Below are 12,500 nucleotides of genomic sequence, written 5' to 3'. Positions count from 1 at the left end.
CGCCTCTGCTCCGATGGCCGATCCGGTGGAAAAGGCCGTGTGTTTTACCTGATGAGCACACACTGGTTGTGCTGCCTCCTCCACAGGGCGCGGTAGCACTCGTTGGCCACGGCGTAGATGTGAGGTTGGATCTCTCCCAGGTGATGCCCGCTGTACCGGTCCACGGCGGCGCGGTCGTACAGGCCCGGCAGCGTCTGGTACGGGTTCACCGCAGCCAGGATCGAGCCGATGTACGTCTGTGGGGAGAGACGGGACAGTGTGAACACACCGGGGAAGAAACTCATGACTTTGGAGATCAAACTAGGGAATATCACATTGAGGTCTCTTAATATATACGTAGAAATATATATCTAATAGAGGTCGACCGATAAGGATTTTTCTAAGGATGATGCAGATTATTGGGGACTTTGATTGGCCAACGGCAATATGCATGTTTTTGGTGAATTTCTAAAAAATGTCTGTATAAGATGTCGACAATTCTGTGTATGATACTAAATGTGTCAGTGTTGAAATGTGACAGCAGGGGGCGAGATTTAGAGCTGATTTATTCAGGACATTCATGTTTAGTAGGTTCTTCAGAGGAAGCTTGTTTGAAAGACAAAAATGAGCAGATTCCGGAGACAAAATACCCAAATAGTAAGAGTATGTATCAGCTGTCCAATATATCGGTCGGGCCCTAGCGTTAGCTTCAGAGCTCAAAGCCAGTGGTTCTCAACATGTGCCTTAATGTGCATTGTCCCTATCAAATAAATAAAAATAAAACTGGTGGGGTCTCAGAACCATTTTCAGTCAGTCTTTAATCTATCTACTGAAAATGTATAGAAACACAACCAATCAATTAAAATGACTGAATATAAATCAAATCTTGTCCATGAAGCAGCTTTAGTCATTTATCAGGTTAGATATTGCCAAACAGAATGTGTATTGTAATTACGCATATTAAAAGTGTAAGTCTAGACCAGGGGTCATCCAACCTTTTTTCAGCCGAGGCCTACTTCAAGAGGATTATGTTCGAGAGCTGCCAGTTAATACAAATCCTAAAGACTTAGACGTACACACTGGATACTTATAGGATATTGGCCCCATATCATATCAAAATAGCATCATTTTAAACTCGTTGTCACAACTGTATTTTTAAGAATCTGATACTAGAAAGTTAAGTGTTTACACCTTAGAAAAAGTCTCCAGGGCTACTGGGCATGGCCCAAAGGGCACCACGTTGGTGACCCCTGGTCTCGACTGTAACTAAAAGGTGACATTAAATTTCAGTCCATCCAGTGGCCATACGATGCATATATGTTGCAGCAAAATGTGTACTATGGGATGGGCAAACACAAGCGATGGTTAACCTGCCCTAACCCTATGGACATTGTGCAGGATGAAACATGTAGGTTTTTTTTTATGACGAGTATTAAAAAAAAAAATATATATAGCATGTTTTAAAAGCACAGACAGAAAGAGCAGCTAGTAGATACTCATTTCGGTTATTAAATCTAACGACCTTCCAGACACAGCCAGGGCCATTACTTCAGTAACAAAGTGACTTCAATCTGAAAATCACTTAAAGCTGCAAACGTTGTTGACAAATTCCTTCGCATTAACATTTCATGTGCGCTAACCGTGTGAGATTAACCCAAACATTCTACTTTCAGACTTTTATTTTTCAAGCACTCTCAGATCCACACTTCAGGAATGATTAAGTCTTTTTGACGGAGCATGAAAACATTTGATTATGGGTTAACACAACTATGAGCAGTCCAAGTGTCTGTGGCGTTAAAGAGGGGGATTTCCCAGTAACTCAAATCTCCAATTACCCCTGAACGCTCCCTGGGGACAGAACGGGACAGATAGAACGAAGATGAGATGGCTATTATCGCTAACCACATTAGAGCGACAGGAGGAGGGACGTGTCAGTGAATGGACAGGCTTTAGTGACACTGTTTATAGAAGAAACAGGCCCTCGAAGTGAACAGGGGCCATGGCTGGACAGGGTTTCGCCTGGGGCTCCCTCTGCAGGCAGCCGTGGGAATGATCTAGTCAAAATAAACATTAATTTTAAAGGAACAGCAAAGGAAGTGATCTGTTGTTTCTGATAATTCATAGAGAAGACTGTGATCCCACTGTGATCATTATGTCAACATTTACTTGTGGAACTATTTTCGCTTGTTGGTTTAAAATGTCATTGTAGCTACACCTTTTATTATGTCCCGTTTATATTATTCAATGAAATGTATGCAGCCTATGATGTAGTTTCGTAGCTTGTTAGAGCAAATGGTTAATTCAGCAGCTTATCTACTGGCTGCTATTGCTAACCCTAAAGGTGCATTATACAACTATTTATGTGTTTTATTTGTGCATAATTGACCTTGTAATGACCAAGCGGCTGTGTATGGATGGTCAGCTTTCGATCACGATGGTCTCTACAACGCTCCAGGATCACTTGTTTTGTAGTTTTTTTCTGGCGGGAGGCTCCATCAGCAGTGAAATCCTTCCAAGCAATTGATCCTGGAGCTTCCTAGAGACCACTGTGATGGAAAGTAAAGGCACCATGCTGACCACTCATACAGCCGCTTTGTCACTACAAGGTCAAATACGCACAGATATCAACTTTTTTTCCCCCTCATAAAAGTTGCATAATGGACCTTTAATGTGCATTTAAGACCAAGAAGATCATCAGTTAGCAGAAATCGATAGACTAGCTCATATATTTTCCCATACAAGATAATGGGATCGTCTTCTGACAGTGACCTGATGTGTCCATAAGCAAGAACGGCTATTTTCTAAGCCTTGTTTCCATCCAGAGGGGGCGGGGACTCGGCAAACGTTCCAGGATGTTGCTCCTATCTATTGCTGCGTTCCAGACGACTGCTAACTCGTCTTTTCCCACTTACGACTTACGACCCCAGAGCGTTCCAGCTGAATAAATTGAATTGTAATGAAAACGGCTTTAGCTAATAAGATGCTAACGTCAATGGTTTTGTTAAAGTTTGATCATTGGCTACACTACCGCCTTTGCCGTCTTCATCTCGTGCCTCAAGTTGTATTAACACTTTGACTGGCCTTCCAAGGCATTTTTTTGGTGATCAGTAACCAGTTGCCTGGAACGCAGCGCACACACTTCCTTCCAGAAAACCACAATTGCAACTTGACTGCCACCGGTCCGGAGCAACCAATATACACTAATAGAATCACGAAGAAAAGCTAACAGGCTAACAGGCAAAGCTAACTGTAGGCTAGTGCCACTTTAAACTGTATTTACAGCCAAGTTCGAGTGAAATAAATGAATATACACTAATAGAATCACGAAGAAAAGCTAACAGGCTAACGGGCAAAGCTAACTGCGGGCTAGCGCCACTTTAAACTGTATTTACAGCCAAGTTTGAGTGAAAAAAATGATCTCCATTGTGTTCAATATCCCTCTATCCCTTTGTCTTTTCTGTTAGCGTAGTATTTACTCTCACGGACAATTATTAAGTAAAAAAAAAACGCAACTTGCTACGACACCTGCAGTTACTCAGTATTGCTTTAAAGCAGTACTAAGTAACGTGTTTACCTCAATAAATCCTTTCCATAGTTCCTGTGGGGGTAATACAAGTGTTAATGGGATGATTGGAGGGTCTTTCATCTCCCCCTGGTGTCTCTGGCCAGAAAACCATGTTTGCAACTTGACTGCCACCGGTCCGGAGCAAGCAATACACACTAATGAAATCAGGAAGAAGAAGCTAACATGCTAACGGGCAAAGCTAACTGCGGGCTAACGTCACTTTAAACAGTATTTACAGCCAAGTTTGAGTGAAAAAAAATACTTCCATTGTATAATTGGATGCACAATAACCCTCTCTCCCTTCGCCTTTCCTGTCAGTGTAGTATTTACTCTCCAAGACAATTATTAAGTTAAAAAATCGTAACTTGCTACGACACCTGCAGTTGCGCTTATGGCCTCTAGGGGGAAGAGTTACTTAGTACTGCTTTAATGAGTAACAAATAAAAACGCAAGAGGCCACAACAGCAGCAGTGACGCCTGTGGCCTCTAGGGCAAAAGTTAGTTCTGCTTTAACTTTCAACGCAGTGAATTGCTAAGATAATCCGTCCAGAAATTGGCTCTTGAGAGCTACAGACCCACCGCTGCATCGTGAAACTGCTCCTCGTGGCAAAGAACTAATGGCTAATTACAGGGCTGCAACAACCCAAAATAGACAAGTGGGCAGAGACAAGTGGGCAGATATGTTCAAAAGCAACTCCCTTCAGGAGTTTTGTAAGGAAGTATGTAGATATCATACACACAGAAAGTAAGTATTAGAAAATTCGCCCCATCCTCCAGTGCCACTTCAGTGAGAAAAGTTGTAGAGAAAAGCGATCGGAACACTTTTGCATCGCTCAGACCGGGCCGAATTCTGCTCCTGATTCACACACGTTTATCCGGTGGCAATTTTAATGCTTCTGAACGAGCTGCCACCTCAATGTAAACGTCTCAGGTTTCTTACATCAACATCCAGCTATGTCCGACGGAAACCGCAAACATTCGAACACCTGGCACCGGCCAATCAGAGCGCTCCAGCCAGCACTCGCAGCCAATCAGGAGCCGGCTAAGAGCAGCGGGGACTGGGGTTAATTGATTCCAAATGGTAATGATTTAGACGCTTAAAGAGAGGTATTTTTCTTGGATGGGAGTTTGTCGTGTGATTTTTCTGTCGGGTCAACGCGGGGTCAGACCGTGGACGTTTATGAGAAGAATTTCTCTAAAAGTATGTTTGTATTACTGTGGAAACATTTGTGTGTTAGTGAGATCATCCATGTGTGAGGTATAGGCTCATTGATGGAGCACCGTGTTGGGAAATTGCAACAAATTCATAATAACCATATTCCATGTGCAGAAGTGGATCAGCAGCTGAGTGGTCTGTGCATTTTTTCACTCATGCAGTATTCTCTCATTCACATATTGGATTTGGATGCTCTAATATAGTAATAAAGGGAAATAATGTGCAATATGCCCAAAAATAGCCATGCTTGCACTCGCTATCAGAATCAGAAATGTTTTTATTGCCATTGTTAGTGAACAGGTTCACAAAGTAGGAACTGTTTTTAGTTCAATCGTGCAACATGAAACACATAAAACATAACTGAGATAAATAATAAACTATAAGAATTTTAAAACTTTAACACAACAAGGGTATGCATAAGAAGATTAAATTTAAGCTCTGATATTGACATAGAACAACAGCGTTTGCAGGTGCATTAGACATGAGTGTGGACATGCCACACCTTCAGGGCCAAACCGGTTCCCCCTGTATTTTCCCGATAATGAGCAGCGTCTTGTACATTATTCTGCTTATTATATGACTATTTGCCAACTGAACACACACAAAATAAACTTCATACACTTTTATGACCGGCAAAAGGTTTATTTAATGATATCCGCGGCAAATGTTTGCGTGTTGCTTGGCAATGCTTGTTGTGATTCCAGGCAGTGTGGCTAGGCTAGTAGCTTAGTTGAAGGTGCAGTTGGAGGAATGGTGGTGAATCTCCCCCAACCTCTCTCGCAGGGACGGGGACAGAGATAGTGTCTTCTACTACTACTAGCTGAGTTATTTGAAAGACCTGTATTACAAGCAGAAACTCCGTTGCCATTGGCAGCGCCGCAGCGGTCATTATTTTTTTCAGAGGTCCTCTATCAGAAAATAATGACCGGTAGAACATTGTAATCCCATTCAAGTCAATGGAGCGTTCTACTTGCATTGTGAAGAGCCGTATGATAAAGTGCAGTAGAGCAGTGCAAACACAGGTTAAATACAGACATGAGTCTGATACAGTCTCAGACTTTGTGCTTTTTTGTTCTGATGGCGGAGGGTAAAAAAGTGTCATTCAGCATCTGTCTTGAATAACTGGTGCTATTGAAACACAGCTCCATGTGTGTTTTTGAAAAGAAGAAAACACAACATTGTAAAAGCTCCAAAAAGTAATTCTATTGTATCAAGTCAACTAACAATAATTTGATTTGTTTAAATCGGCACCACCGGTCCATCGCGTGGCAGTATTGCCGCTGAAAGGGGAGTTTTATATTTGCCGGCAACAACAACTTTTTTTACAAACAAGATGACACCAGAAGAACACAAGGTGTTCCACTACACACTTGAAACATAAATGATACTTAGTTGGAACAAACGACTTTGCTGGTTTGAGACTTGTCGTTGATTGGCTAAAATAGGCTCACTTGATCCAAATCCTCCGCTAAAAGCCTGTTCCTGACCTGTCCTCTTGCCGACAGATTTGAATGGGAGCAATTCCAAACTGATATATGACTGAGCTAATGTTACATCAACGTGGCTCTTGTTAGACCCGAGGCTGTGATGCTTTGTGTTTCGCAAAATGGCCATAAATCTTTGATACTGTTGTTCAATCCTTTTTGTGGAACTTTTTCACATGTTGGTGTCATGTTTGCAGCCTGTGCATGATTTCTTTATGATAAGCCATTACATTTTTTTTCAATGACTTTTTAATGTCTGACAGTAATTCATTCCCATTCATGTCCCTGACCCAAGCAGTCAAAGCAATAATATCTCCTAACAAGGACTGGTAAAAACCCACGTGAACGCTTGGCCAGACCCTGTCCCACAGTAAACACCACATAGGTAAAGGCCCACACTCCCCCTCTCACCATGTTTACCCGCTCTGTGTGCGTCTGTGTGTAAGCGACAGGCAGACATGTTTTACAGTGCAATAACTACTCAAACAGGGGCCAATATTTGTCATGTAAATACTCCCAACGGCCCGTCTGCTGCTTTGCATGGCAGGAAAGTGGGTCAGTGAGTCAGTGGGACGTTCAGGAGACTGTGGACAGATGAGCGCCGGCTGTCTAAAGCTGGTCAGGATCAAGTTTTAATAGATTTAGGTTGGTCTCAATTACTGTTGTTTACTATACAAAGCGCAGCAGATAGAACGCTCTAACTGAAATACGGGTTCATGTGCAGGAAACAATTGCATTCCAGAGTCTTAAGGTTTTAAATCTAGGCCCATTTGGTTGACATTTTGATAGAAAACACAAATGTTCAGAGCAGAAGACGTTAAAAGAGTCAATTGGCCAAACACCTGAAATGAAATAAACTTTGCCAGTGTAGTGAATAAAAAAATATGTCTTTCCCCTCGTACTTTTGAAATAATACAACTGGTATCTCGTTCTTTAAGGAGACAACTCTATTGCTTATAAGTAATTGCAGCCTTTGTGATTCATTGTGTGATCAATCTTGCCGCCCTCTTGTGCACATCTGTTGTGCAAAGAAACAAATGTCGTCAGCGGATCCCTCTTCTTCTCTCCGCTCATGGACTGCGAACACACACTCGCTCTCTACCTGGACAGTGTGACCTGGTGCAAAGTCACTCGTGTAAGTCACACCGCCGCTCAAAGGCGTGTTGTTTAGAGAGAGGCGTCAGGGGCCGGGATGCTGCAACAGTAGAACTCACAGACGCAGCACCAAACAACACGCAAATCAGGACCAGCTGACAAACTAATCCAGAGAGAAAACCTTCAGACAGGAGCGCCGACCGGGAACACACAGTCGGTCTGTCGGCCGACGTCTCGAGAATAACCCAATTTTCTTCTACACAAGGGCATCTGAAAAGTGTGAATAAGCTGAGGAAGCTCTTTCTCCTTATCTTTGACCCTGACGCAGTGTTGTTTTTGACGACTAAAATTGGACGAAAACTAAATTAAAAGTTTTTCATGAGACTAAAACTATGACTAAAATGTCCAGATATTTTAGTCGACTAAAATAAGACTATATAAAAATGAAAGGGAGAGAGACTAAAATCAGCCAAACTTCTATTGACCGTCTGAAAGAGCCTCAGATCATGCAAATTCTCTGCCATCGTCAGCCATGACAAGGAGAATCCAAATGTGTCAGTGCAGTTGGGAGGTAGTTAGGAAAAGAGCTGTATACTTCCTATAGTAATACCTCCTTTGGCATAGGAACCTCGGGCTTATGAGGAACTAAGAACAATCCCACAAGCCACCTGAAGGTTTCCGAACCTCCCCACAACTGTAAAATGTCCTAAATATATGAAAGTATAAAGCAGGTCATGCAGCGTTAGAGCTACAGCAGCATCTAAAGGTTTTATATAAAGGGGAAATCTATGAACTCATATAGCAACATTACGCACTTTTGGTTGAATATTTAAAGGAATAGGCCACCGTTTTTACATACTGAGATATGTTCTTACCTTAGCTTTGACGAGTTCTTTAGGACCTGTCTGATCTTCACCCGTGCCTTCAGTCACGTAAACACAGCGCAGACGGCGTTAGCGTTTAGCCTCTCCTTCTCTCCTCTATAGCTCCAAAACAGGTCAAGATAGAAGCTACCAAGCTCTTCCACGTTTTCCCTATTTAAATATGGTTACATGAAGTGTTCCACTACAAAGTATAATTACACAAAATTAAACAATGTGGATTTTCTAAGCGGATAAAAGGGGGGACTATAATGTAAGGCATAATAATACCAGGAGTAATTTGGCATCCGCACAGTAAAGTGAAGATTACTGCGCAGTAAAGGGAAGATTACTGCGCGGATTTTGAACTACTCCTGGTATTATTACGCCTTACAATATAGTTCCCCCTTTTATCCACATAGAAAATCCACATTGTTTAATTTTGTGTAATTATACTTTGTAGTGTAACACTTCACGTAACCATATTTAAATAAGGAAAACGTGGAAGAGCTTGGTAGCTTCTATCTTGACCTGTTTTGGAGCTATAGAGGAGAGAGGGAGAGGCTAAATGCTAACGCTGTCTGCGCTGTGTTTACGTGATTGAAGGCACGGGTGAAGATCAGACAGGTCCTAAAGAACTCGTCACAGCTAAGGTAAGAACATATCTCAGTATGTAAAAACGGTGGCCTATTCCTTTAACCAGAGCAGGTTATTTCTGTGACAGAGCTGTAGCAGCAGAGTTGAGGATGAAACCGTATATTCATCGTCAGTCTATGTAGTTCCATATAGTAGTGGTTCATGTTTGAAACTTTCAGAGTCAGCGTTAATTGAACAGTGCATTTTATAAAGAGTTGTTTATGCAACACATTCTGACATTTGTGCAGAAGGACGGTTCCTGAAGGTTGACCTCACGACGAAGGCCTCAAAGGTAAAGGAACCGGAGAAAAGGTTGACACTTTTTAGATGCAGCCAAGGTCATCCGGAATGTTTGAAAAGGTCTTCTTGAAGTGAACAAGAGTTTGGCATTGTTTTCCTGTTGCCAGTGACATTTCCAACACCTGCGCACTGGAGTGTCTCCCTGCTAACTCTGCAACCTGATGGGGTTTTAACATTTCTGGAACTGTGTTGAAGAAAATTGGGCAATTCTCAAAACGTTGGCCACCTAAGTCTAGAAATGTCCTGCTGTGTATGAATTTCTGATTTCCATGACCTTTCCACAAGCCACCTCTAGTTGGCGCAGTGGAAAGAAATGCCTATATTTAAGTGTATTTTTAAGACAGGAAGTGACATCACCGGGGCGCATTATCCACACAAAGAGGACTACAGAGGAGTTTTGATGAAGCGAGACGCCCCAATGGCGGGATGAGATTTCCTCCATATGAGAGCAATCAGTGCAAACACGCTCCATTTAACAGCTCAGCCAGGCCACCAAAACATCATCTGCACAGTTTTCTAGACGCCAAATTTTGTTGTTTGTTTGACTATGCCACAAAAGACGATTGCCGTCTTGGTAAATTGCTTTGAGACATTCCTTTTGACAGTTCTCCTGTAAATTAATGTCAATTAATCTATTAAAAGAAAAATATATTGTGTTTTTTCTAATCTTTTCATATGGACATAAGGAATTCAAATGATGAGAACTGTCTCCAAAATCGGGTTTGTGAAGATTAAATTTATGAGTTTATTTGACAAATTTGATTCAAAACTTAATAGGTTTTGATGTCTTGTCTTTGAATAAATTAGTCATTACTAAGAAATTTGGTAAATTTGGTAATTCTGGCAAAAAATAAAATAAAAAAAGCTCAATAAATTGGGCAAGGAATTAGCCAACAACTATTCCTTTTGCAAAAAACATTGAAAAAAAAGTACAAGATTGTAACATAAGTCACGATGTGAGAAAAAAAAAAATCTTTGGAGGATTATTCAGTAAACGTATCACTGCTGTTATTGTATAGACTGCACTGTTTCTTTGTTTCCAGGTGCAATGTTACATGTTGAGAGACCAATCTATCCCCAAACCTGCAGTTTTGCAGATGTCTTCCCTTAATCGTCCAAGCCCTACTTTATCCTTCCCTTTTTATCTCTCTGGAACATGCATGAAGTAGATTTCCATCCAACATGCCTTCCATCCCTGCACAGTTCATCCCTGTGATGTTTAGGAGCTCCAGGTGGTGACAGCAGAACAGCAGTTGCTCGGTGGAGTTTGTCCGTCAACACTGTCTGGGGGCTATAGCGAGATGCAACACACCACAGGTCCACGGCAGCGTTTGGGAGCTGGACTTGAGTTTATTTAAAGGTCCGGAAACTTAAACAACTGCCAGAATGTGCACTCACCAAAGTCATTTCAATGTAAATATGAAGCCATGCCTCCGAGATATGTATGTCATACTTGTTAACAACACGTGAGAGGCAAATGAGGAGTAGAATCTACCAAGAATGGCTACTGGTGAAGAAAGCTCAATCAAATTTTAATCAATGCAGAGTTCTTTTGTGGAATTCGGACTTTGAGGAATAAAAAGGAAACAATTTTGTGTAATGGGTACTGCAGAGGGACTGAGCTTAGATTATTTGATTGAATTGTCTCATGAACCATATTAGAAGAAAAAACATATATACATTTTTTTTAAATATAGAACAAAAACAAGTAAATATCAAGCATTGGCTTAAATGACTTGAATTGAGGAAATGTATCTTGTTTTGAGCGGTTTTCACTCATTTAGACACTTTTCCTGATCGGACCAAGTTTCCTTTGCTTGTTTGAGGACATTTCAGACCAGTTCTAGGGTAAATCTCGCTTGAAATAAGAAAGTAAAATTGCCAATGAGATAAAACCAATTTTCTTTCCCCATTGGCAAAGAAAATGACCTGAAATAAGGACGAAATGTATCGAAACGAGTCAGAAACATCTCAGAACAAGTGAAATAATCTAGGACAAATGCCCAAGAACAACTTAACTCGTCAAAACAACTAAAATTTGGATTATTGTGCTCAAATTGAGATGTTTATATTGATCTAGTTAAATACTTTTTGCAGTGTGGCTCTTTTGAGTTTAACCAAACTTGAACTTGTATCCTGTTGTTGATCAAACTTTCTGCCTTGCACAGTTGTTTGCCAGTATCTACGATTGTATTATGTTTCAATTTCAACATTAGTCAGGGGCCGGACAGGGTTGCTCTTGGAGTCCTGTTTTGTTTTATTAGATTTGTCCTGCTAAAATGTATGTTTTGGAATGAAAGTTGGGGGTGGAATTAATTCAAACTGTTCTTGTTGCGTTTTTTTGTAAGAAGAAACTTGAAAAATTGTGCATCTTTGTAAGCAGACTCACCTTCCCCAAAGACTCGTAGCTTTGCAGGGGTGTCCATATAACTGCTTTGGATTGGTTGAAGGAGTTGAATAAGTTGTAACCTCTTTTCTTTTCTTTTCTTTTCTTTTCTATTCTATTGAAATAGTTCAGTTTCTTCTGGCATTGTAGGCTTAACTGAGCATATAGCTGACCCGCTTGAGTTTAATCACTCTGACATCTAACATGTAACCTGGAATGTTCCGCACTGTGGCTTTAACCCAAGCTGCAGCTATAGCCGAGTAAGTATTTTTGTTCGCACAGAGCTGCAGACATTCCTTTAAAAGCACTGGGTCATGTGGGATCAACATGAGTTCTTAGACAGTCCCCTGCAGTCCCCGGTGAGCGCTCGGGTCCTGTTTTAGCTGTCGGTGTGTTTGGTGGAAGTGTTATTGTTTGACTTGTAAGCAGAGAGGATCGGTGGAATGTGAGGATCTATATGGTGCCGAGTGAAGCCACTTCTCCACACGGCAGCTGGAGGCAATCACGCTCACTCATGTAGCCGCTATGTCTGTGTCCGATATGCTGTACTACGTTAATGCAGTGTATATATACAGTCAGTGAAGGATGTTCTTACCTCTGGACTTTCCTATATCTGTTCATGATTCAAGTTGCAACAGCCAAATATCTGCCTGTGCGGTTTGATTAAAGGGCAAGTGTTTGGTCTGGATTGCGTTCACAGGGAGTAGTAACAGCACTACCTAACAGGGGGCAGTATATCAATGTTGGATACTCTACAGAGATTTGTACGACATCTATGTTGGCCGGTTATGGAGTTAAAGGAACAGGCCACCGTTTTTACATACTGAGATATGTTCTTACCTGAGCTTAGACAAGTTGATGCGTACCTGTCTGGTCTTTGTGCGTACGCTCAGTCACGCACAACGACCAAATATGTTGTTAGCATTTGGCCTCTCCCAGTATATTCCTATAGCTCCAAACGGGAGTGAAGTTGGAAGCG

At 41.5% G+C, this 12,500-nt stretch overlaps 1 protein-coding gene across 1 annotated transcript in view; it reads right to left on the bottom strand.

The window, feature by feature from the left end:
- The window catches only part of myo10 (myosin X), a 135,850-nt gene that overhangs the window by 56,233 nt on the left and 67,117 nt on the right, over positions 1 to 12,500 (bottom strand). Inside the window, exon 4 of the mRNA XM_079569108.1 lies at positions 49 to 236. Coding sequence (XP_079425234.1) covers positions 49 to 236 — 188 coding nt within the window. The remainder of the gene's footprint in view (positions 1 to 48; positions 237 to 12,500) is intronic.

This window comes from Gobius niger (genome assembly GCF_951799975.1).
Source record: "Gobius niger genome assembly, chromosome: 13".
Taxonomy (NCBI): domain Eukaryota; kingdom Metazoa; phylum Chordata; class Actinopteri; order Gobiiformes; family Gobiidae; genus Gobius; species Gobius niger.
Note: the sequence above shows the minus strand (reverse complement) of the source record. Positions and strands in the feature narration are given on the sequence as shown.